We start from the raw sequence: 21519 nt of genomic DNA, 5'->3' as shown, positions 1-21519 counted from the left end.
TCTGTCCTGCGGAAGAAAGACAAACATGGCACAACCTGTGCAGGTTACAACAGCTGATCGCTCACCTTCCATATCACCGTCCTCTTAGGAGCTTCCTCAACTGTTGCAGGAACTACTCGGAGAAACCTGCAGATGAAAGCCTCAGTGCGCTCTCCCTAGGCGAACTCCCGCTGTTAGCCTCTGCTGTTCGCCGCTCAGCTGGTTCGCTGCTGACTGCCCTTATATACCAGTCAGGCCCACTCAAGGCCCAGCTGGAACAAAGCACTCCCAATTCACACTTTTCAAACAAACAAGCAAGCAATCAAGCACACGGTCAAACTGACCAACTGTCCCAGCAGCAGACACTCAGATACTCACCAACACAGCCCCCCTAATGCAGCACTTAGCGTACCTCCTCTCGGACAGCTCCCAGGCAAACTCCCGCTGTTAGCCTCTGCTGTTCGCCGCTCAGCTGGTTCGCTGCTGTCAAATTTAACTGCTCAGCCATGCTGTCTGTAAAATGGGGCTACTCATGCACACAGAATCCACCCTTTCAGTGAGTGATGCATGTTGCTCTACAGGGCTCATGATGCTACTGACGACAGGTAGAATTGGCATTCAATAACTGATATTTATTTCTGTTGTAAGAACTTAAGTTTACTTAAGGTTTTTTTTAAATGTTATTTCCTCTGTTAAAATGTTTTTAGACCATGAAGTCAAGTACTCATGAAATGCCAGAAGTAAGGTGGTCTGTGCAACCTTAATTCTACCTGCCTTGTTTGTGCATTATGATAGAAAAATCATTTGTGATCATGTAAACTTTGAAATATTAATAAAGAAACAAAGGATACAACCATTCTTGTTTTTTTGCTTTTTTATTGTAGCATAAAAATTTGCCTGTATAAAAATAGCTCAATAAATGTTTTTTAAAAAATTGCATAGTGTTTCCCATTTCAAACTTTTACCTATAGTAAGCACTGGATGATATGATACCAGAACTACTGTAGTTCTACTCTTTTCTTGGATACCAAGTATACATAAAATATAGACCTCCATTTGGGATGGGCCAGCATTGGTGGCAGAGAAAGGAACGTGATTTAACTTTGTATCCATAGTCTAGATATGTTATTTATTCTCTGCTGCTCTAATATAAACTAGAGATGACAAAAGAAGAAATTCTGGGGGTTTATTTAACAAAATTAAGTTGACATTTCTGAGGCCATCGTAGTGTATCCAATACCCATCAATCTGGAAAGCTGCAGAATAATGATGCTCCTCTTTATTAAACCACGTGGCACCTTCCAATAAGTACCTGCAAATGAAGGCAAACAGAGATGTAACCATCACAAACATGCTCTTTCTGGCAGTAAATGCTAAAGAAGAATGCTACTGTCGATGGCAGGCATTTAGTTGTTGTAGAGAGGAACCAGCATTGCCCTTAACTCCTCTAAGGCTAGGTCTACACTACCCGCCTGAATCGGCGGGTAGAAATCGACCTCTCGGGGATCGATTTATCGCGTCTCGTCGGGACGCGACAATCAATCCCCGAATCGACGCTCTTACTCCACCAGCGGAGGTGGGAGTAAGCGCCGTCGACAGAAAGCCGCAGAAGTCGATTTTGCCGCCGTCCTCACAGCGGGGTAAGTCGGCTCCGATACATCGAATTCAGCTACGCTATTCACGTAGCTGAATTTGCGTATCTTAAATCGACTCCCCCCTGTAGTGTAGATGTACCCTTAGTGAGCTGTTTTCTTGCCTCAGGTGCCTGATGTCCATTTGAGCAAATCCTGGAGCAAGAGTGATGGTCTGTAGCAAGATAAGATCATATGGCTAGTCTGACCTTCACTCAAGGCTTAATTTCTGTCCCCTTCACTCCAAATTAGTATAAGAAAAAGCATTAAAATAACTTTCAAAATCAATCTGGAGTGTGTTCCTGCTGAATTATGTGGTAGAGGAAAGTTGTGCATTGGCAGGGAAGAAGGAATGAATGAGCTAATAGAAATGGGATACTCTAACATCTATGACTCCATTGAGCATGGCATTTTAATACAGGCAGAGGGGAAAAAGTTAGTGATTTGGTCCCAAGTGGCCTTCAAGTGATGCTTACTCCAAAACTCAGGTACAGTTTGCTATACACTAAGAGGGCTGCCTGCTTCTTCAGGACCTGAAGCCAGCCAGCCCTGTTCAATTATCAGAGCCAGCTGGCAAGGTATCAGGGCTGAGAAAATTCAGTTGAGAAGAGATGTGCTTCTGTGGTAGGCCCTGAAGCATAAGGACAGGAGGAGAGGTAGGGTAGTGTAGCAGGTATTCTCTTTTCAGCACTGAGAAGAAAAGTCTTCAGGCACTGTAGCCCAGGGTCAGCAGAAGAACTTCTGTTTTTTTTATGTTTTGTCTAATTTTTATATTTAAATAAAACTGCCTAGAAAAAGACTTGGGTGTGGCAGTAAATCCTGCCTGGGAGGGTCATGAGATCCCACCTGAGTGAGGGGAAACTGAGGCGTGGCTAGCCCACAAGTAGCCTGAGTAGGTGGTGCTGTGACAGCTATGCACGCTAGAAACTCTCAGCAGGACCATGACCAAGCAACAGTTAGTTTTGTGTCTTCTATTAGAGATCAGTCTGGCTAGCAATGTGCCTGACTCGCACGCTGGTGAGAGAACCTTTGCTGGGCACACAGGAGAGCCGGCTGGGTTTTTCTGGTATCAGTGTTTCTAATGCTAGTTTTAAAGCTCATGCTCTCAAGCTGCACTATTAGTCATATTAGGTTGCTTCTGCAAACTCTCGATTTGTTCCTCTAAAGCAGCCTGGTTTTTCTTTGGTTGGTTTTTGTCTGTGTCTTTCTTTTTCCACTACCCGTCCCCTTATTACTGCTTTAAAGTACTCCCCAGGATGGATCCTATATGGGATTTTCCTTCAATGTAATCAACAGTTTTGCATTTTATTCACAAAATATTTGTCTTTTAACAATAGATTTCTAAAACTCTAGCTTCTTTCTGAGTTGTGCTTTCTTTTCACAAACAGACACGTGGTTAAAGAGAGAGATTCTACCACTAAGGATTATAACTTCATTAATGTTTAAAGATTTCATTAAATCTATTTAGCATGTTATGGCAATTTCAGAAGCAAAAGTAAAGTCCATGAAGATGGAAAAACCCCAAATATTCATCATGTCCTGTTCTTTATAGCATGGTGATGCTATATGATTTTTTTTTTTAAAAACAGAGCTTATTGCCTACTTGGTAATCTATCTCCATTGGGTTAAGACAAGAGTTAGTTGCATGCCCCTATTGCACACAGGGTTACCAACCCTCCAGGATTGTCCTGGTGTCTCCAGGAATGGAAGATGAATCTTTAATTAAAGATTGTCATGTGATGAAACCACGACAGATACATCCAATCAAAACTGGCAATCCTAATTGCCCATGACTTCTGAACTACTGCAATAATTTAAGAGTTACTGAAGAAGGGAGTAGCCTCCTCATTTGGGGTATGCTACATCATGTAACACATTTACCCCTCAATACACCATCTGAACCTGTTTTAATCCTCTTACATTCCCCCCCTCCTCCTTTACTTAGTATATACACCACTCTCTTATGGGAGCAGAGAGATGGCCCATAGCTATAGGATGCCCCTTCCCTTTATGTTTAATTCTTTCAGGTTAAGTTTTCTGAAGCAATCCCACCACTAGCTTTTTTAAAAGCAGTCATTTGGTATTGTTTTATTGGATGGTTTAATCCCCTAACATTCCAGGAGAACCAGACTGATCCTGATTCTTTAACCATTTCTCAAGACAGGGAGCATTCTCTTTACCAATACCAGTTTCCTCTATCCATAACCCCTGGATCTTGTATCTATACAGTATTTGCTTGAGAGCTTCCCTACACCCACATCCCCCATGATCCCTTCTTATAACATAACCATAAACCATACACTAACTCCTGTACCATTATTTGTTGAAAATTCTTAACTTTCCTAATAAACAACTGTATGAACCTCTGCCCATGAGACAGCATTTTTCTTATAACATGACATGTTCTATATTGTATTATCTTACATTCAAGCAGGGTGGATTGATTTAAATTTCCAATTTAAATCATGAAGCAAGAACCCTTGTTTTAAATCAGATTTTTAATTGTATTACATTTGTACTTTTGATTTTCAGAAAGGTTGAGTCATTGTTACAATAAAACAGGTTGATTTGCCACTAAAGTTGGTACTGTTTTGCTAATCAAGGAACTACACAATATCTACACACTGATTAAGCTTAGCTTGCATTTTCTTAATTTTTTACATCTATTATAGTAGAAAATTCCTCTTCCTGGGGGTTAGAAAGTTCGCAATTGACACTTAACTTAGGGTTGGAAGGGACCTCAGGAGGTCATCTAGTCCAACCCCCTGCTCAAAGCAGGACCAACCCCCACTAAATCATCCCAGCCAGGGCTTTGTCAAGCCGGACCTTAAAAACCTCTAAGGAAGGAGTTTCCACCACCTCCCTAGGGAACCCATTCCAGTGCTTCACCACCCTCCTAGTGAAATAGTGTTTCCTAATATCCAACCTAGACCTGCCCCACTGCAACTTGAGACCATTACTCCTTGTTCTGTTAACTTGAATCTAATCATTTGCTATTTCTTGGTCTACTACATTTGGTTCCAGTACTGAGGTTAGGAACTTCTGGGCCACCTCAAACATGTAGAAAGATTTTAACTACCATTTATTTTTATATATTTTTTAATTTTAGGATTGCCAGGAATCTGTAAAGTTGCTTCCCCCCACCCCATGAAGCTGCTTGCAGATTTTCATAAATTCACCCTTTTCCTGTGTACAGCTATGGAACAATCTTGATAGAAGGATACATGGTTGCTCTTTGCTCACCAACCAGCAGACCCAATTTGGTGATGAATCCTGGTCACATGGCACCTGAGGCACATTGCACACACACTACGAAGAACTGGCTGGCTGGCTCAAGAATTGAAACCTGGTCTCTAACTATATAAGTGTACTATGACAGTGTGGCCTAGCTGAATTCCTGTTGTGTGCCAGGATCCTGATCCAGTGTGCCCTTCCGATCTTGATTTGACTGTCAGAATCAGAGCTTCGGGGATCCATATTTCACAGGACTCTCTGAATTTTCCTCCAGCCGTCCTAGAATACTCATACTTTTCTTGCTGCCCCTATTTATCAGATCTTCCAGTTTGTGTCAATTCTTTGACTTGAGACTCTTGGGCTGCCACTCCTGCATGTCCACCTCAATGCTGATCAGTCTTAAGTCCATGTCTAGTGGCTGTTGCTGGTTCATTGAGATATCCACTGTGTGTTAATTTTTCTTCCCACTTGCTGAAATAGGTTGTCAGCACCACACTTAAACTGGTATTAATCTGTGCCACTATTGTACTAGTCCTCCCCATATCCACTGATTCTCCTCTGGACTCTGATTCCTTGGTTTGCATGTTGCCCTGTTCCCCCTTCATTGTGGTTTTTGTCCAGTGACCATCCCTCACCCGTGTTTGAGATAGAGAAACTGCAAGGCCCGCTGCTATTCCCCTCTGTGCTGCACTCAACTCTAGCTGGACCCAACCTTATACAAGGCCCGGGAGAAGAACACCTTCTGCTCCTTTCACCACTGCCTATGCTTGTCACAGCTCAGGGGTAAAGCACCTATCCCTTCCACTCCCCTCAACAGTATCGCTATCCCTATCTCAGGCCTGCTTGCGCCACTTGCTACAACTTCCACAGAGGGGGAAGGGGATGAGGCGCTAATTGGCACAGTTGCTGCTCTGTGATCCTCCAGGATCCAAGGTCCCCCACTACTGCATTGCCAGTGAGTTCAGGGGGCAAGAGGGGGAGGAGCAACAGCCCACAGTTCAATGGACTCTTGCAGTCTTCTGGGGAGGGCTGGAGGGCATGGATCATCCCTTAGCTGCTAATGGAAGAGGAGGAAAGCTAGTCCCGTCCTGCCTTTGGGGGGGGTGGCCCAGCCCACAGCTCCACCACTCTTCACAATCCTCTGGGAAGGGAAGCCAGATATGCTGCTGCTTTGCTTCGATTCTCCCCCTTGGCCAGGAAGCTGAGCGCTTATCTCCTGCTAGCACATCATCAAGGAGGGGTGAGAGCAGGTCTTTTCACTGTGTACACAATGGGCCTCTCCCTCCCCCTTCCCCCACTACAGACACACAGGGGCGGGGGTGGGGGGCTGAGGCCCTCAGTCTATCCCTATAGTGTTAGCTAGTAACCCCTGTCTTACTTCCACCTGTTCTCTACTCTTCTGAGCTCTCCCCACATCTGAAGGCAGGATATGGGGCCTACCTGGGGGCTCTGTTGTGAATCTTATGGGTAAATAGGGAGGGGGAGCTCAGTCTCCTTCCGTGCTCCTCTGACAGTCACAAAGAAGAACAGGAGTACTTGTGGCACCTTAGAGACTAACAAATTTATTAGAGCACAAGCTCTTCGGATCCGAAGAAGTGGGCTGTAGTCCACGAAAGCTTGTGCTCTAATAAATTTGTTAGTCTCTAAGGTGCCACAAGTACTCCTGTTCTTCTTTTTGCGGATACAGACTAACACGGCTGCTACTCTGAAATCTGACAGTCACATCACCCTTCACTTTCTCCTCGTCAGGCATGCTAAGGAAGTAAAATTTGGATTCAAAGTTCTCTGATGCTTAACTGGGCCTCAGCTAGAACCCTGTATATCAAAATGCTACGCCCTGTAATAATGCATTGAAATATCTGCAGTTAGATGTATTTTCGATAATTAATAGAAAATAGGAAGGCTGGTTCTGAAACCAAACAATTGTTCTAAAGGGATTTTGACAATAAGAAGTTAGCAGTGAGCACGACTGTCCATACTGCACAAAGAACAGGAGTACTTGTGGCACCTTAGAGACTAACACGTTAATTTGAGCATAAGCTTTCATGGGTTTATGCTCAAATAAACGTGTTAGTCTCTAAGGTGCCACAAGTGCTCCTGTTCTTTTCGCGGATACAGACTAACACGGCTGCTACTCTGAAACCTGTCCATACTGCTTCATGATTACTGACTCTAAAAAAACCCTTTCCTTTACAGATTATTCAAAAGGATTATTGGACTCCTTCTGAAAACATGAAGTGAAGAGAAGCCGTTTGCCTTGTTAAATATAGTTTTAAAATACTTACTTGTGATCAGATAAATCCAAATGATATGGTACATATGCCAGTTCTTCTGGCTTCCATTGCTGCATATTTAAAACAACAAAAGGCGGTGCCCCATGGCAGAAAACTCTCTGGGTGAATTCTCTTAACCCATCACATCTGCAAGTAGAGAAGCAGAAATGGCAATCATTTCACTGGGCAAGCAGTACAATTAAGCAGGTTTTATTTCACATCCAGACAAGGTTTACACTTCATTAGGGCAGGTTTTGTCTTGTATTAGAATTTGGTTTGTTTATTTTATGCAGGAAGGTGTTAATGGCTGTCATCATGTGTATCTTTGATCCACAGGCAATCACAGACCTGTGAAAGCTGATGGGCTGCTGGCTATCCTTCATTCAGCCTACAGGGAAGCAGCAACTCACCTCCTATATGGAGTATGACAACTGGACCCCATAGAAGCTGCTGCCCAAAGCACTGGGACACACAAAAAGGCCAATCAGCAGCCATTTCATGCGGTCCAAGGAGTTTCCCAGGGGACTGATTGGCTTTCTGCCTCTGACACAGCAAAGCAGTTGCGAGCATGGCTCAGAGGGTACAGAGACAGAGCTCCTTTGCGCACAAGACTGGATGGAGAGGCAGCCTTGGAAATAGTGAGCAAGAAAACTGGTGGCTGTTTGTTCCTGCTCTGCTCAGGAAAACAGGACTTTGGGTACATTCTTTGTGAATAAAGACGGCACCAAAGATACCAAACTCATGTCCACACTCTCTCCTAAGAGAAACAACCCAGCTATGTCCAGAAGAATGGCTAAGGGCTCAGGCCACAGAGCAACAATAATTCACAGTAAATTTAGAGGACACTAGCCAATTTACTATTTGCTTACCAACTTACTGCTTGAACCAAGCTGTCCTCTGGTGGTGGGATTTTCAGGTGCCCTGAGGAACGAGGTGCCACATCTCACTGAACGTCAGCAGGAGCTGGGCACCTTGCTACCTTAGGCACCTTTGCAAATGCTACTATAAGGGTCCAGAGCGTCTCTTTTTGGTAATCTGAGGCGATACTGCTGTTAAATGCAATGGTGGCACTTGGTGCAGCAGGAGCCCAAATACTTCACTGTTGCTAGTTACCCCCTTTAGCTGGGATTTTTAAATGGGCCTCTGGTACTGACCAGCAGTGATGTATGCCAAATACACAGCAGACACTACCCCAAATTGGAGGTGTCTCAGTGGAGGGAGACAAGGGAGGACTATGGCCTGGGTTTACAAAGGGACTCAAGCATTACAATGACAAAGACCTCCTGCACTGGGGTGATCTGTCCCCTAAAAGGTAGTGGTGTGAGGGGTCAGCACCCCACCATCACATCATGAGCTTTAAGATTTTTTGGGAGGTTGGATGTGCGAAGGCCTCAGAGATACTGGGAGAGAGGACACAGTCCTGTGAATAAGTAGTGGTTGGGAGGAAATCCCCATTATTGTTTCATCACAGGCCTGGGCCCAGAAGCCTTGCAGAGTGCGCAGGGCAAGGTTCTGCTCTCTCCCAGCCAACGGGCAGGACCTTTAGCAGGGGGACCAGTTTCTATGCTGCCTCTTCCTTCATAACAAGGGAGTCATCAGCAGGACTCGACCGGCCTGCTAAGCCCTTGGAGCCTGGAGACTAACGGGGGATAAGGGCGAGCTGAAAGAAAGTGGCTAAGGCTCTACAGCTGGCCGAAGTTATAACCCCAGCTCCAGGAGCGGCTGTGTGGAGAGCAGGGGGAGGTGGCTGTGTTATCTCCCGTTTCAGGGAGGGTATTATAACCTGAACCATAGTCCCAGATCCAGGAGGAGAGTTGAGGGGACTCCTGTCTGAAGGAGGGAAGATAGTGACTGCCTTAAGGGGACAGACAGAGAGGGACTGTCTGAAACCCCAGCTCCAGGAGTCGAGGAGGGAGGGACTCATCTTGAGGATGGAAATCAGAAGGATGGTTTGAAACCCAGCCCAGCAGCTGCTAGAGACTGAGGAACCACTGAGAGGAGGTGCCTACAGCAACACACTGGGGAGAAACTGCTCAGGAAACCAGACCCTCTAGAAGAGAAGACCCCTACTGGGCCTCTGAGTCAGAGAACAGGCTAGAGAGGGGCTGAGAGAGCAGTGCCAACCACTTCATGCCGTCCCTGGCCTGGAACCCCGAGGAGTGTGCAGGCCCCGCTTCCCCTGCCAAACCCAGCAAGAGGACTTCGTAAGGCCTTCAACAAGTGGGCCATGCTCAGAGAGTCCAGGGACTGTGCTCCCCTCATCTAGGGCAATGGGCCACCTGAGGTATAGGACTCTAACACTCAGAGGGGACAGGACTACTACTAACTTGACCAGAGCACTGAGGTCGTAACAAAGAAACAGCAAGTGGCTAGATGGCAATTGGACTAGCAGAGAAGGGAAACTGAGGCAGAATTAGACTTTAAGGCCAAAAGGAATCACCAGCTCATCTAGTCCGATCTTCTGTACATCACGGACCACCAGCACCCGTACACTAAACCCAACAACCAAAATTAGACTCAAGTCTTACAGCCCACAGGAAACTAGCCTATTACATGCTGCAGGCAGAGAACAAGAGGAACCAAGGGACACCAGTGCTTGAGGCCTCCCCACTGACAGGGAAATGATTAAGATATACCCAGATAATTCTGGCAAGTGACTGGCCTGAGATGTCTGGTTTTGCCACAAGGAGGCACTCTGGTGCTGAGTGCACGCTATAACACCAACTCCGAGAACACTATTCTGAAGCTGGTTTGGCATGCTTCCTCCTAACCCACATCCCACTCCATCCTGGGCTCTTGGATCCATTTAGCTGAACCCAGTTGTAAGAATAGGAAAATGCCTCTAGCATTCTGCTGACTCAATCCCCCATCGTCTGTTTTGCTCTTCTTATTCTGCAGTCTCCTAGCCTCTCTTCCCTCCCCCAAACATCTTCCCCTCCCACACAAGCCTCTCAGATCCAGAGCCTCAGATTCTCCTTTGCTAACTAATCCTTATAGCACCGTTGTTTCTCCTCACCCCCTCTCCGGACTGTTCTGCCCACTATGTTGTACAGGGAGATATGGAGGGGAAGCCACACAGATCAGCATGTTTGGGAAGCAGGAGCAGCAGGTGTGGATATAGTTGCTGGTTCTGGGTTTATGAAAGGCAGCTCCCCTGCAGGAACCCATGGAAACATGTGTGCAGTTGGAGGAGTCCAATGTCATCTTTGGGCTGAGACCAAGCACAGAACATTTCAATCCTAGGGAAAAGTGTTGTTTAGCAGTGAGCAAGTGCAAACCGGCTAACAGACCATGCCCCTCTGTGATAGCAAATACACACTTTCATATCTATTATGCACTTACCCATACTGGTCACACAGCTCAATCCTGGAACAGAATAATTCATCTACTGCCCGCTGAATCAAGTCTCCATGAGGAATTTCTTGGGGAGGACTGAAATAGTTAGGGACATTTGATCAGATTTATTCTGTACTTGCACAGTATAAAATCACTTAACCACAATGACATAAAGAACAATCCCTAAACTCAATACAAACAAAAATCAATCATCCCGTGAAAAAGAGTCTTTAGAATGCTGTTTCTTGTCCAAGAACCTAGCTACTTTAGAGCAAATAAATGTTTTCAATGTTTGAGTTAAACGCCAAACCAACTTCTGAACATGACTGCCATATTGAGAACTCCGCTGTTGAGATTCAAGTCTTTCAGCTATGCGGTCAGCTAAACCTGATCTCACCTTGCCATGAACAAATGTATCGTAACAGTGACATGTACTGCACAATAAAGCCAAAAGGCTCTGTCCTATTCTGTACTCTAGGATCACCCACAAGAGTGTCCATCAGACCTTCCTTTCCCTGGTGTTTGTGTAGAGTCAGGTAGTCCAAATATCTTACTCCGATGAAATGTATGAAATATAGAACAGAGTATGGACAGGAGGGCTGGTGCTTGGTTGATTTATCACATATTTCAAATATAGACCTAAAAAGGTATCTTTACATGCTCTTCAGCACCATGTTCATTTTCACAGTACAACCATTGAGCACAGAGGTTTTTTGTTTTTTAAAAACAGTATGAGAGAACTACCTTAAACCCAGTCAGAACAGCTTCATTGGTTAGTTGGCATGCCTCGCTGGAGAAGCAGTGTATATTTAGAAGGTAGTGGTTGCCTAGGTTGCAGCACTAATGTTGTAAGAGTCCAGTTAAAGAGTCAACTTTAAAATAGCAAGCAGCTGAAAGTCTCTTGTAGGGAAGGTATTAAACCTAAACTACTATTGCCTCAGAGCACAGACCCCGTCATTAAAAGCTCATACTTGGCATGAGGGGATTAGACAAATTTGTCTTCTACCTCAAAAAAGTTTACAGCACCTGTTATTTGCATGTGATTTTTCATCCAACTATTAAATCAGACAAAGAATGGTGGAAATAAAGCCTTAATTGCTACACTTATTGCTGTATGAAATTAACATCTTGAGGGTACAGCGCTGTAATCTAAGGACAGGACAGTTACATAGCATCTGGGTCACCATTAAGCAGAGTAAGGGGGTGCAATATGACCTGACCAGCTAAGAAATCGAACGCTACAAGTTGGAAAAATGCTTTCATTGATGCACAATGCCTGCAGTGAAAGGGTAAAAATTCAAAACCTGAAGTATCCAAGTCCAACAGACTTTCAAGCCCATGAAAGCAAACGCCACAATCTGCAAGAGAGAAGTTATAGCAGAGAGCCCTGTGCCTTACCATGTGGTCAGTATGCTGCAGTTGTAACTTTAACTCATCTGCATCAGCTGCTAGTATAAAAACCTCATGGCAGAAGTAGACAGGATTCCAGCAGAGGAGGGTGAAGAATCACTGATCATGATTCATACTGGTACCACTGACGCAGCAAGAGCTCTCAGTTTCTGCTAGACAGATTTGAGAGTCAGGTAGTAAAACTACATTTCTAGCTCTTTCAGTGATCATTCTGAGCAGGTCAACAGAATTCATAACCCCAGAAATGTCTGTTTTGGCCTAATGTACTTCATTAAGTAATGAAGGCCTTCCTGCATCTTCTCCAAGACTCGATTCTTAGCCCCCCTCGTCAGACTTTTAGTGTAATACACTCTGGACTTGGGTACAAGTTGAGACTACTAAAACTGAAGTAGAGAATGCAACAACTTGCTTAATAATGTAGTTTAGAGTTTCAAGATAGAAGCACATTACACGTCTACCCCGATATAACGCAACCTGATAGAACACAAATTCAGATATAATGCAGTAAAGCAGTGCTCCGGGGGGGCAGGGCTGTGCACTCCAGCAGATCAAAGCAAGTCTGATATAATGAGGTATCACCTATAATGCAGTAAGATTTTTTGGCTCCCGAGGACAGCGTTATGTCAGGGTAAAGGTGTACTTCAGCATCTGAAGGTATCCTCAGTGGTTTGGGAACTTGTTACCTGAAAAAGTACCTCTCCCCTAGCAACCTATTGCCCCAGTTCCAATCAGAGGTGCTACAGCCCCTCCATTTGAGAGATGGAGCTGCCAACAGCAATTTTTCTGTGAAGGATGCTCAACTTTGAGACTCACTCTCCCTACTGCTTTTGTCCATTTGTCCTCCCTCTGTTAATTTCTAGGTATAACTGCAAAGGTCAACTCCACCTAGCTACTGGGGACACATTTACTAGTTTTAGCATTGGGACAGGACAAAAAACCGTACTGTTGCCGTTCTACATTTATTCTTTACTGTGAAACGTAATTTATTTTGCAAGTGTTAATCTGTAGTACGAGGACACAGCATGAATGACAGGCACCTCTGGAGAGTTCTTAGTCACAATAAGTCAACAGCTACAAATGCGAGAGAGCAATTTTCATATCACATGCTCCAAGCAGAGAGGGAAGAAAGCCCAACCCAGCAGTATTTGTTAAACAGCTCTCCAAGCCAACACTCCCAATCAGTGAGCATCAAAAGCAATTACACTTTAGCACTGCAGTGTAGAGTATTAGAGACCTACTCTGCTGCAATTAATGCAATATTCTTTTTAATCACTGTCAGCCAACCCTAGGCCAGAAGGGCTCATATCTAAGTCTTCTACAGCAATTTGAATGATTTGAGTACACAGGGTGTACACATTTGCTACAGATACATACAACCATAGATGTATTCTAGCTGATAAAGGCCCTTTGACAAGTAATACTGATCTCTTAAAAACCAGAGTTACAGCCCCCCCTTGAAGAAGTTTGTTTTATCACAGTTGCATGCCAGCATGTGCAGCAACTTACTTTATGTTAATTGTTCTATGCAGATCTTCCTGCATACGAGTTGGACACCTCGAATTTGAACAGTAGCTCTCTTGAATGGTAGACATGAGACTTTCTAGATTCTTTGTAAAGTTATCATGCTCATTTCCAAATAAATCGATTTCCAGTGAAGCTTTGTGAACTTCAGATTTGTACTGTTGCTTCTCCATCTTGTCCCAAATCCAAAGCAGCTTCACTGTTGTAAAATTATAGGAGTCCATTAAGTAAAGAAAGTAGTCGACAAACTCTCTACCTAAGTGAAGGGAGAGCTCCTTGGGGAAGTGTTCATTTTCATGCAGAATGACATACAACAACATCAAGAATCCATCGATAGTGCAAGTATTTTTCAGATTTATTTCAACATAAAGTGGTGTGCAAGATACAGCTTTCCGGCCAGCTTTGATAGTAAAAACCCCTCCCCAAGGGAGCACAGGCCTCCAAAATGAGCGGTCTGGATCATAATTATTTTTAATTGATGCTTTGATCTCCTCAAACAGTGTCTTCATCCTGCAATTAAGAGAAAAAGTATTAATATATTGTACCAAGAACATTCCGTTTTGGAACAGGCACACGCTTAGAATATACAGTGAGTGGACCAGAACTTAAAAACAAACAATTTAAGTGCTATCAGTATACAAGGCTTCCAAGAACAGTCAGGAGCAGCCCCTGCTAAGAATCAAATGGCTTTGAGATTTCCCTAGTTTAGATATAGGTTTCTTCCCATTTGACCCAGCTAATTACTGGTCTTTACTAAAGAAAGTCTTCGTGATTAATTTTAAAGCATGAGTGGGCATTGGAGGCATTAAGCTGTACCTTGAGAGATTCAGTCTGCAAGAAGGGATGAGTCACTCACATATAAAGGATGCTGTTATCTCCCCCTAGAGTCCAGGCAGGCTGGCTGACTGGCACAAGAAGTGTTTTCTTGCTGAATATAATCTGTGGTTAGTCACTGTCCACTGTTTGTCACTAAACTATATAGGTTACTTTAGAGGACAGTTACCACAGAGAAATGTGAGGCAGTTGTACTCAGCTTAGCTTAGGTAAGCTGAAAGTAACTTGAAATCAGTTTACAAGGAATCCCTGAATATGTGACTAGGGCATATCAGTCTTAAACACTACAGAAAGGGTCTTTTTGGCCCAATGTCTGATTTTCACAACATGCTAGGTAATGCTGCATTTGAATTCTGAACCATTCAGTGCTCTAGACAGTGAAATGACAATACCTTATTGATAAAGTATTCGTCCAGAATGAGCCAGCATTTAGAGTTTTGTAACCCTAGTGCTGCAGGAAGTGTTTAGGATCTCTTGTTTTAGGAAGCACTAGCATTTGCAGTAGAACCTGTGTTATGAACACCTCCGGAATGCAGGTTGTGTTCATAACTCTGAACAAAACATGGTTTGTTTCTTCAAAAGTTTACAATTGAACATTGACTTAGTACAGCTTTGAAACTTTACTATGCAGAAGAAAAAAGCTGATTTCCCTTAATTTTTTTAGTTTATGTTTAACACCGTACTGTACTGGATTTGCTTTTTTGGTCTCTGCTGCGATTGCGTACTTCCATTTCCAAATGAGGTGTGCGACTGACTGGTCATTCGTAATTCTGAGGTTCTACTGTACTTAATAAGAACACCTACATCAGGATACAGATACAAGGGAAGAAAAGTGTCATGTTTAATATTTAGGCAATAACTATTGTAAAAGCTAAGGCTTTTTGTGGCTCCTTGCAAGTTAAAACTTAAGACTTCCAAACTCAAATGCATTTTAGTCTTGTAGACTAAAGACATCCGGTTTTCATATGGGAAGAGAGTTGAGCCCCTCTGCCACCATATACAGTTTCTAGCAAAGTCATTTTCTTTAGGCTTTTATTTCAAGTTATGTCCTTATAAAGGCAAGAGAAATGTAGATCATCATTTCTGGCTTCAGGGTAGGAAAATAATGTGGACTAAAACTACAGACTACTTAAGCAGTAAGGCATCATCAGTTAATTATAACCAAGAAACTCAGCACAAGTCCATTACTCTTCAGTACGTGAACTTTGCTTGGTTATTTAGACCCAATGTTCTCTGCCATTACAGCTTGAATAGGGTAGAAAGTACAAGCCAAATGATGACAAAACAAAAGACATGAAGGGGAAACAGTGGGTTGGGGATAGAAAACAGAAAGAACACAGGGACCCGAGACCGTTCAAAAGCTCAGACACATTGACAGAAACACTCCTAAGTGTCACAACATCTCCCCTATCACTACTGCTCAGAAGCAAGTGCTTGTTTCTGCCAGAAGCTGATCTGCAGCGTTCGCTCTTGGGGTCCCAACGGGCAGGGGAAGCTGCTCTCTCCCTGGGGTTCTGCTCAGGGCCCACCACCTCACTTGGGCCGAAGCACCATGCTGCTCACCGGGTGCTAACAATGCCAGGAGGGAGCAAGCACCCCGCCTGCCTGTACCTTTCCCAGCTCTCATCACCAGGGCCCGTCATACCCAGCGCTCCTCCCACTCGCAGGGGTGCGGCCAGGCCAGCAGGTGAGAGGAGCTCTGCAGAGCTGGACCCATGGGATGGCCCTGGGCTCTGCCCCAGTGCCAGGGCAGGGTCACCTCTTGCAGAGTTCGGCTGCGGAGAGGATTAGACACAGGGGATTAGATTAGGATTAGACCACCACTCCCAAGAGGAGGAGGAGGGTGGTGGTGGTCGGGGACTCCCTCCTCAGGGGGACTGAGTCATCTATCTGCCGCCCTGACCGGGAAAACCGAGAGGTCTGCTGCTTGCCAGGAGCTAGGATACACGATGTGACGGAGAGACTGCCGAGACTCATCAAGCCCTCGGATCGCTACCCCTTCCTGCTTCTCCACGTGGGCACCAATGATACTGCCAAGAATGACCTTGAGCGGATCACTGCAGACTACGTGGCTCTGGGAAGAAGGATAAAGGAGTTTGAGGCGCAAGTGGTGTTCTCGTCCATCCTCCCTGTGCAAGGAAAAGGCCGGGGTAGAGACCGTCGGATCGTGGAAGTCAACGAATGGCTACGCAGGTGGTGTCGGAGAGAAGGCTTTGGATTCTTCGACCATGGGATGGTGTTCCAAGAAGAAGGAGTGCTAGGCAGAGACGGGCTCCACCTAACGAAGAGAGGGAAGAGCATCTTCGCCAGCAAGCTGGCTAACCTAGTGAGGAGGGCTTTAAACTAGGTTCACCGGGGGAAGGAGACCAAAGCCCTGAGGTAAGTGGGGAAATGGGATCCTGGGAGGAAGCACAAGCAGGAGAGCGCAAGAGGGGAGGACTCCTGTCTCAGACTGAGAAAGAGGGACGATCGATGAGTTATCTTAAGTGCCTATACACAAATGCAAGAAGCCTGGGAAACAAGCAGGGAGAACTGGAAGTCCTGGCACAGTCAGGGAACTATGATGTGATTGGAATAACAGAGACTTGGTGGGACAACTCACATGACTGGAGTACTGTCATGGATGGATATAAACTGTTCAGGAAGGACAGGCAGGGCAGAAAAGGTGGGGGAGTTGCGTTGAATGTAAGAGAGGAGTATGACTGCTCAGAGCTCCGGTATGATACTGCAGAAAAACCTGAGAGTCTCTGGATAAAGTTGAGAAGTGGGAGCAACAAGGGTGATGTTGTGGTTGGAGTCTGCTATAGACCACCAGACCAGGGGGATGAGGTGGACGAGGCTTTCTTCTGGCAACTAGCAGAAATTGCTAGATCACAGGCCCTGGTTCTCATGGGAGACTTTAATCACCCTGATATCTGCTGGGAGAGCAATACAGCGGTGCACAGGCAATCCAGGAAATTTTTGGAAAGTGTAGGGGACAATTTCATGGTGCAAGTGCTGGAGGAACCAACTAGGGGCAAAGCTTTTCTTGACCTGCTGCTCACAAACAGGGAAGAACTAGTAGGGGAAGCAAAAGTGGATGGGAACCTGGGAGGCAGTGACCATGAGATGGTCGAGTTCAGGATCCTGACACAAGGAAGAAAGGAGAGCAGCAGAATACGGACCCTGGACTTCAGAAAAGCAGACTTTGACTCCCTCAGGGAACAGATGGGCAGGATCCCCTGGGAGAATAACATGAAGGGCAAAGGGGTCCAGGAGAGCTGGCTGTATTTTAAAGAATCCTTATTGAGGTTGCAGGAACAAACCATCCCGATGTGTAGAAAGAATAGTAAATATGGCAGGCGACCAGCTTGGCTAAACAGTGAAATCCTTGCTGATCTTAAACGCAAAAAAGAGGCTTATAAGAAGTGGAAGATTGGACAAATGACCAGGGAGGAGTATAAAAATATTGCTCAGGCGTGCAGGAGTGAAATCAGGAAGGCCAAATCACACTTGGAGTTGCAGTTAGCAAGAGATGTTAAGAGTAACAAGAAGGGTTTCTTCAGGTATGTTAGCAACAAGAAGAAAATCAAGGAAAGTGTGGGCCCCTTACTGAATGAGGGAGGCAACCTAGTGACAGAGGATGTGGAAAAAGCTAATGTACTCAATGATTTTTTTGCCTCTGTCTTCACGCACAAGGTCAGCTCCCAGATTGCTGCACTGGGCAGTACAGCATGGGGAGAAGGTGACCAACCGTCTGTGGAGAAAGAAGTGGTTCAGGACTATTTAGAAAAACTGGACGTGCACAAGTCCATGGGGCCGGATGCGCTGCATCCGAGGGTGCTAAAAGAGTTGGCGGGTGAGATTGCAGAGCCATTAGCCATTATTTTTGAAAACTCATGGCGATCGGGGGAGGTCCCAGATGACTGGAAAAAGGCTAATGTAGTGCCCATCTTTAAAAAAGGGAAGAAGGAGGATCCGGGGAACTACAGGCCAGTCAGCCTCACCTCAGTCCCTGGAAAAATCATGGAGCAGGTCCTCAAGGAATCTATTATGAAACATTTAGAGGAGAGGAAAGTGATCAGGAACAGTCAGCATGGATTCACGAAGGGGAAGTCGTGCCTGACTAACCTAATTGCCTTCTATGATGAGATAACTGGCTCTGTGGATGAGGGGAAAGCAGTGGATGTGTTATTTCTTGACTTTAGCAAAGCTTTTGATACGGTCTCCCACAGTATTCTTGCCACCAAGTTAAAGAAGTATGGGCTGGATGAATGGACTGTAAGGTGGATAGAAAGCTGGCTAGATCGTCGGGCTCAACGGGTAGTGATCAATGGCTCCATGTCTAGTTGGCAGCCGGTTTCAAGTGGAGTGCCCCAAGGGTCGGTCCTGGGGCCGGTTTTGTTTAATATCTTTATTAATGATCTGGAGGATGGTGTGGACTGCACTCTCAGCAAGTTTGCAGATGACACTAAACTAGGAGGCGTGGTAGATACACTAGAGGGTAGGGATCGGATACAGAGGGACCTAGACAAATTAGAGGATTGGGCAGAAAAAAACCTGATGAGGTTCAACAAGGACAAGTGCAGAGTCTTGCACTTAGGACGGAAGAATCCCATGCACTGCTACAGACTAGGGACCGAATGGCTAGGTAGCAGTTCTGCTGAAAAGGACCTAGGGGTCACAGTGGACGAGAAGCTGGATATGAGTCAACAGTGTGCTCTTGTTGCCAAGAAGGCTAACGGCATTTTGGGCTGTATAAGTAGGGGCATTGCCAGCAGATCGAGGAACGTGATCGTTCCCCTTTATTCGACATTGGTGAGGCCTCATCTGGAATACTGTGTCCAGTTTTGGTCCCCACACTACAAGAAGGATGTGGAAAAATTGGAAAGAGTCCAGCGGAGGGCAACAAAAATGATTAGGGGTCTGGAGCACATGACTTATGAGGAGAGGCTGAGAGAACTGGGATTGTTTAGTCTCCAGAAGAGAAGAATGAGGGGGGATTTGATAGCAGCCTTCAACTACCTGAAGGGGGGTTCCAAAGAGGATGGAGCTCGGCTGTTCTCAGTGGTGGCAGATGACAGAACAAGGAGCAATGGTCTCAAGTTGCAGTGGGGGAGGTCCAGGTTGGATATCAGGAAAAACTATTTCACTAGGAGGGTGGTGAAACACTGGAATGCGTTACCTAGGGAGGTGGTGGAGTCTCCTTCCTTGGAGGTTTTTAAGGCCCGGCTTGACAAAGCCTTGGCTGGGATGATTTAGCTGGGAATTGGTCCTGCTTTGAGCAGGGGGTTGGACTAGATACCTCCTGAGGTCCCTTCCAACTCTGATATTCTATGATTCTATGATTCTAGGGGAGGGTCCATCAGGGCAGCAGCCACCTGGCCCAACAGGAGGAAGGTTCACAAGGCTCTCCCTACAACCACCCCTGTGGTAACCCCACCCACCACCACCAGCAGCAGTCCCCTCCCCAGAGCCCCCATGGGTTCCCCCCCACAGGCCACCTGCACCCCACCAGGTGCCACCAACACACTCCCCACAACCCCCATGGGTCCTCCTTCCCCCCAGCCCCCATGGGTTCCCACCAGGTGCCACCAGCACACTCCCCACAACCCCCATAGGTCCTCCCTCCCCAGCCCCCACAGGTTATCGGCGCCCCACCAGGTGCCACCAACACACTCCCGACAACCCCCATGGGTCCTCCTCCCCCCCAGCCCCCACGTTATCTGCACCCCACCAGGTGCCACCAGCACACTCCCCCCAGCCCCCATGGGTTCCCCCCACAGGCCACCAGCAACGCCCCCATGGGTCCTTCTCCCCACCGACCCTCCCCCTCAGCCCCCATGGGCCCCCCCCGCACGGGCCCTCTGCTCCCCAGCAGGTCCCGCCCCACGGGCCGGGCCGGGCCTAGGCCGCCCCGCGTACCTGTGCCGGCCGCGCCGAGCGCCCCCCCGGCCGCCACATCTACCCCGCGGCCCGAGCCCGCCGCACGGCCCGGCCAGGCCCGGCCGCCGCTTGGTATGACGGAGAGACCCCGCCTCCTGCGTCACCGGGCCCCGCCCCGGGACGGGCTACAGCGGCGAGGGGCGTGGCTAGAGGGACTGGGGCGGGGCTACAGGCGGCGGCGGTCCGACTGTGGGAACAAGGGGCAGGCCAGGGCCAGGGCGGGGCGGGGGGAACGGGCGGATAGAGAGACGTGGGCGGGGCTAATGGGTGAGGGGCGGGGCGGTGGGAACGGGGGGACTAGAGGGATGTGGGCGGGGCTAATGGGTGAGGGGCGGGGCTGTGGGAACGGGCGGATAAAGATATGTGGGCGGGGCTAATGGGTGAGGGGCGGGGCGGTGGGAACGGGCGGATAGAGAGATGTGGGCGGGGCTAATGCACAAGGGGCGGGGATATAGAAAGGGGCGGGGCGTACCAACATGGGAGGAGCTGAAGAGCCAGGGTCTCACAGGGGTGCCTGTTTCACAGAGGGGTGTTTATTATTATCATTATTCCCCCTCCAGGGGTGTGGAGCCTGTCATTTATTTATTTCATTCTCACATCTCTCATAGGCCAGGCCATAAATCTGTGGCAGCCTGCTAATAATACACCCTGCATGTGAGAGGTCTAGTCATGGGCAGAATCCTGACACAGGGCAGGTGATTGGGACCAGGCAATATCTTTATTACAGGCAGACAAGAAGATTTTGTGCTTAGATTGGTGAATTCTCTTGAGAACCCACTTTCCCTAACTGGGCAGCTACAGGATAATTCATGCCAGCCTAGTCCCCTCTGTGTGTATGATTTTGTGGTTTGAAAATGACCTCAATGTCATTTTCTATATTGTTTTTTCAAAATCATTGGTGAAATCCTGGCCCTATTGAAGTCCATGGCAAAAGTCCCATTGATTTCAGTAGGGCCAGAACTCCATCCCATGTTTTTATAATCATGGCTGTTAGTGTATAATAAATGTTAAAAAAAAACCACCCAAACTAAAACATATAAAAGATATAGCTTTTAAATGACAATAAATAAATATTCTAGTTTTAAAAGTGACTGTAAAATGACACTCAGTTTTCATGTTTATTATCTCATAAGTCTGTGTACAGCTTATTAGCATGTTAACTACACCTGTAACACACCTCACTTGGGTTTGGGCTTAGAATGTAGATGCAAAAGCAGATTCCAATCTGATTTTTCAGATGCCAGGTTAACTTTGCATGGCTGGCAGTTAGCTTTTTTTTTTTTTTTTTTTTTTTTTTTTTGTGAATTGTGCAAATATGGTCTGGATATCTTTAAAAGATAGTAAACATTCTAACACAATGTCCTCTCAACTGAGCC

General features: G+C 46.3%; 1 protein-coding gene across 2 annotated transcripts; it reads right to left on the bottom strand.

The window, feature by feature from the left end:
* Positions 1 to 852: 852 nt before the first annotated feature.
* C4H14orf28 (chromosome 4 C14orf28 homolog) lies at positions 853 to 20276 on the bottom strand. Of its 2 annotated transcripts, XM_034769637.1 has the most exons (5): positions 20123 to 20276; positions 13370 to 13894; positions 10460 to 10549; positions 7130 to 7264; positions 853 to 1291 (listed from the first exon to the last, which is right to left on the bottom strand). In XM_034769637.1, the coding sequence occupies exons 2-5, from the start codon at positions 13891 to 13893 to the stop codon at positions 1105 to 1107; spliced, it is 936 nt and encodes a 311-aa protein (XP_034625528.1). In that variant the 5' UTR covers position 13894; positions 20123 to 20276; the 3' UTR covers positions 853 to 1104. The 2 variants fall into 2 exon arrangements, with proteins under 2 accessions (XP_034625528.1, XP_034625527.1); XM_034769636.1 differs by lacking the exon at positions 20123 to 20276 and having other exon boundaries at positions 13370 to 14831.
* Between the last annotated feature and the right edge of the window lie 1243 nt (positions 20277 to 21519).

Source organism: Trachemys scripta, chromosome 4, assembly GCF_013100865.1.
Source record: "Trachemys scripta elegans isolate TJP31775 chromosome 4, CAS_Tse_1.0, whole genome shotgun sequence".
Classification (NCBI taxonomy): Eukaryota; Metazoa; Chordata; order Testudines; family Emydidae; genus Trachemys; species Trachemys scripta.
Note: the sequence above shows the minus strand (reverse complement) of the source record. Positions and strands in the feature narration are given on the sequence as shown.

Bases quoted from the DNA above. Each gene is read 5' to 3' on its own strand.
- C4H14orf28 (XM_034769636.1), bottom strand. From the start codon at position 13,938: ATGTTCTTGGTACAATATATTAATACTTTTTCTCTTAATTGCAGGATG. The intron at 10,550-13,369 runs GTAAGTTGCTGC...TAACTATTTCAG, and splicing joins CATAGAACAATTAACATAAA to TCCTCCCCAAGAAATTCCTC. The intron at 7,265-10,459 runs GTAAGTGCATAA...CTCTACTTGCAG, and splicing joins GAGCTGTGTGACCAGTATGG to ATGTGATGGGTTAAGAGAAT.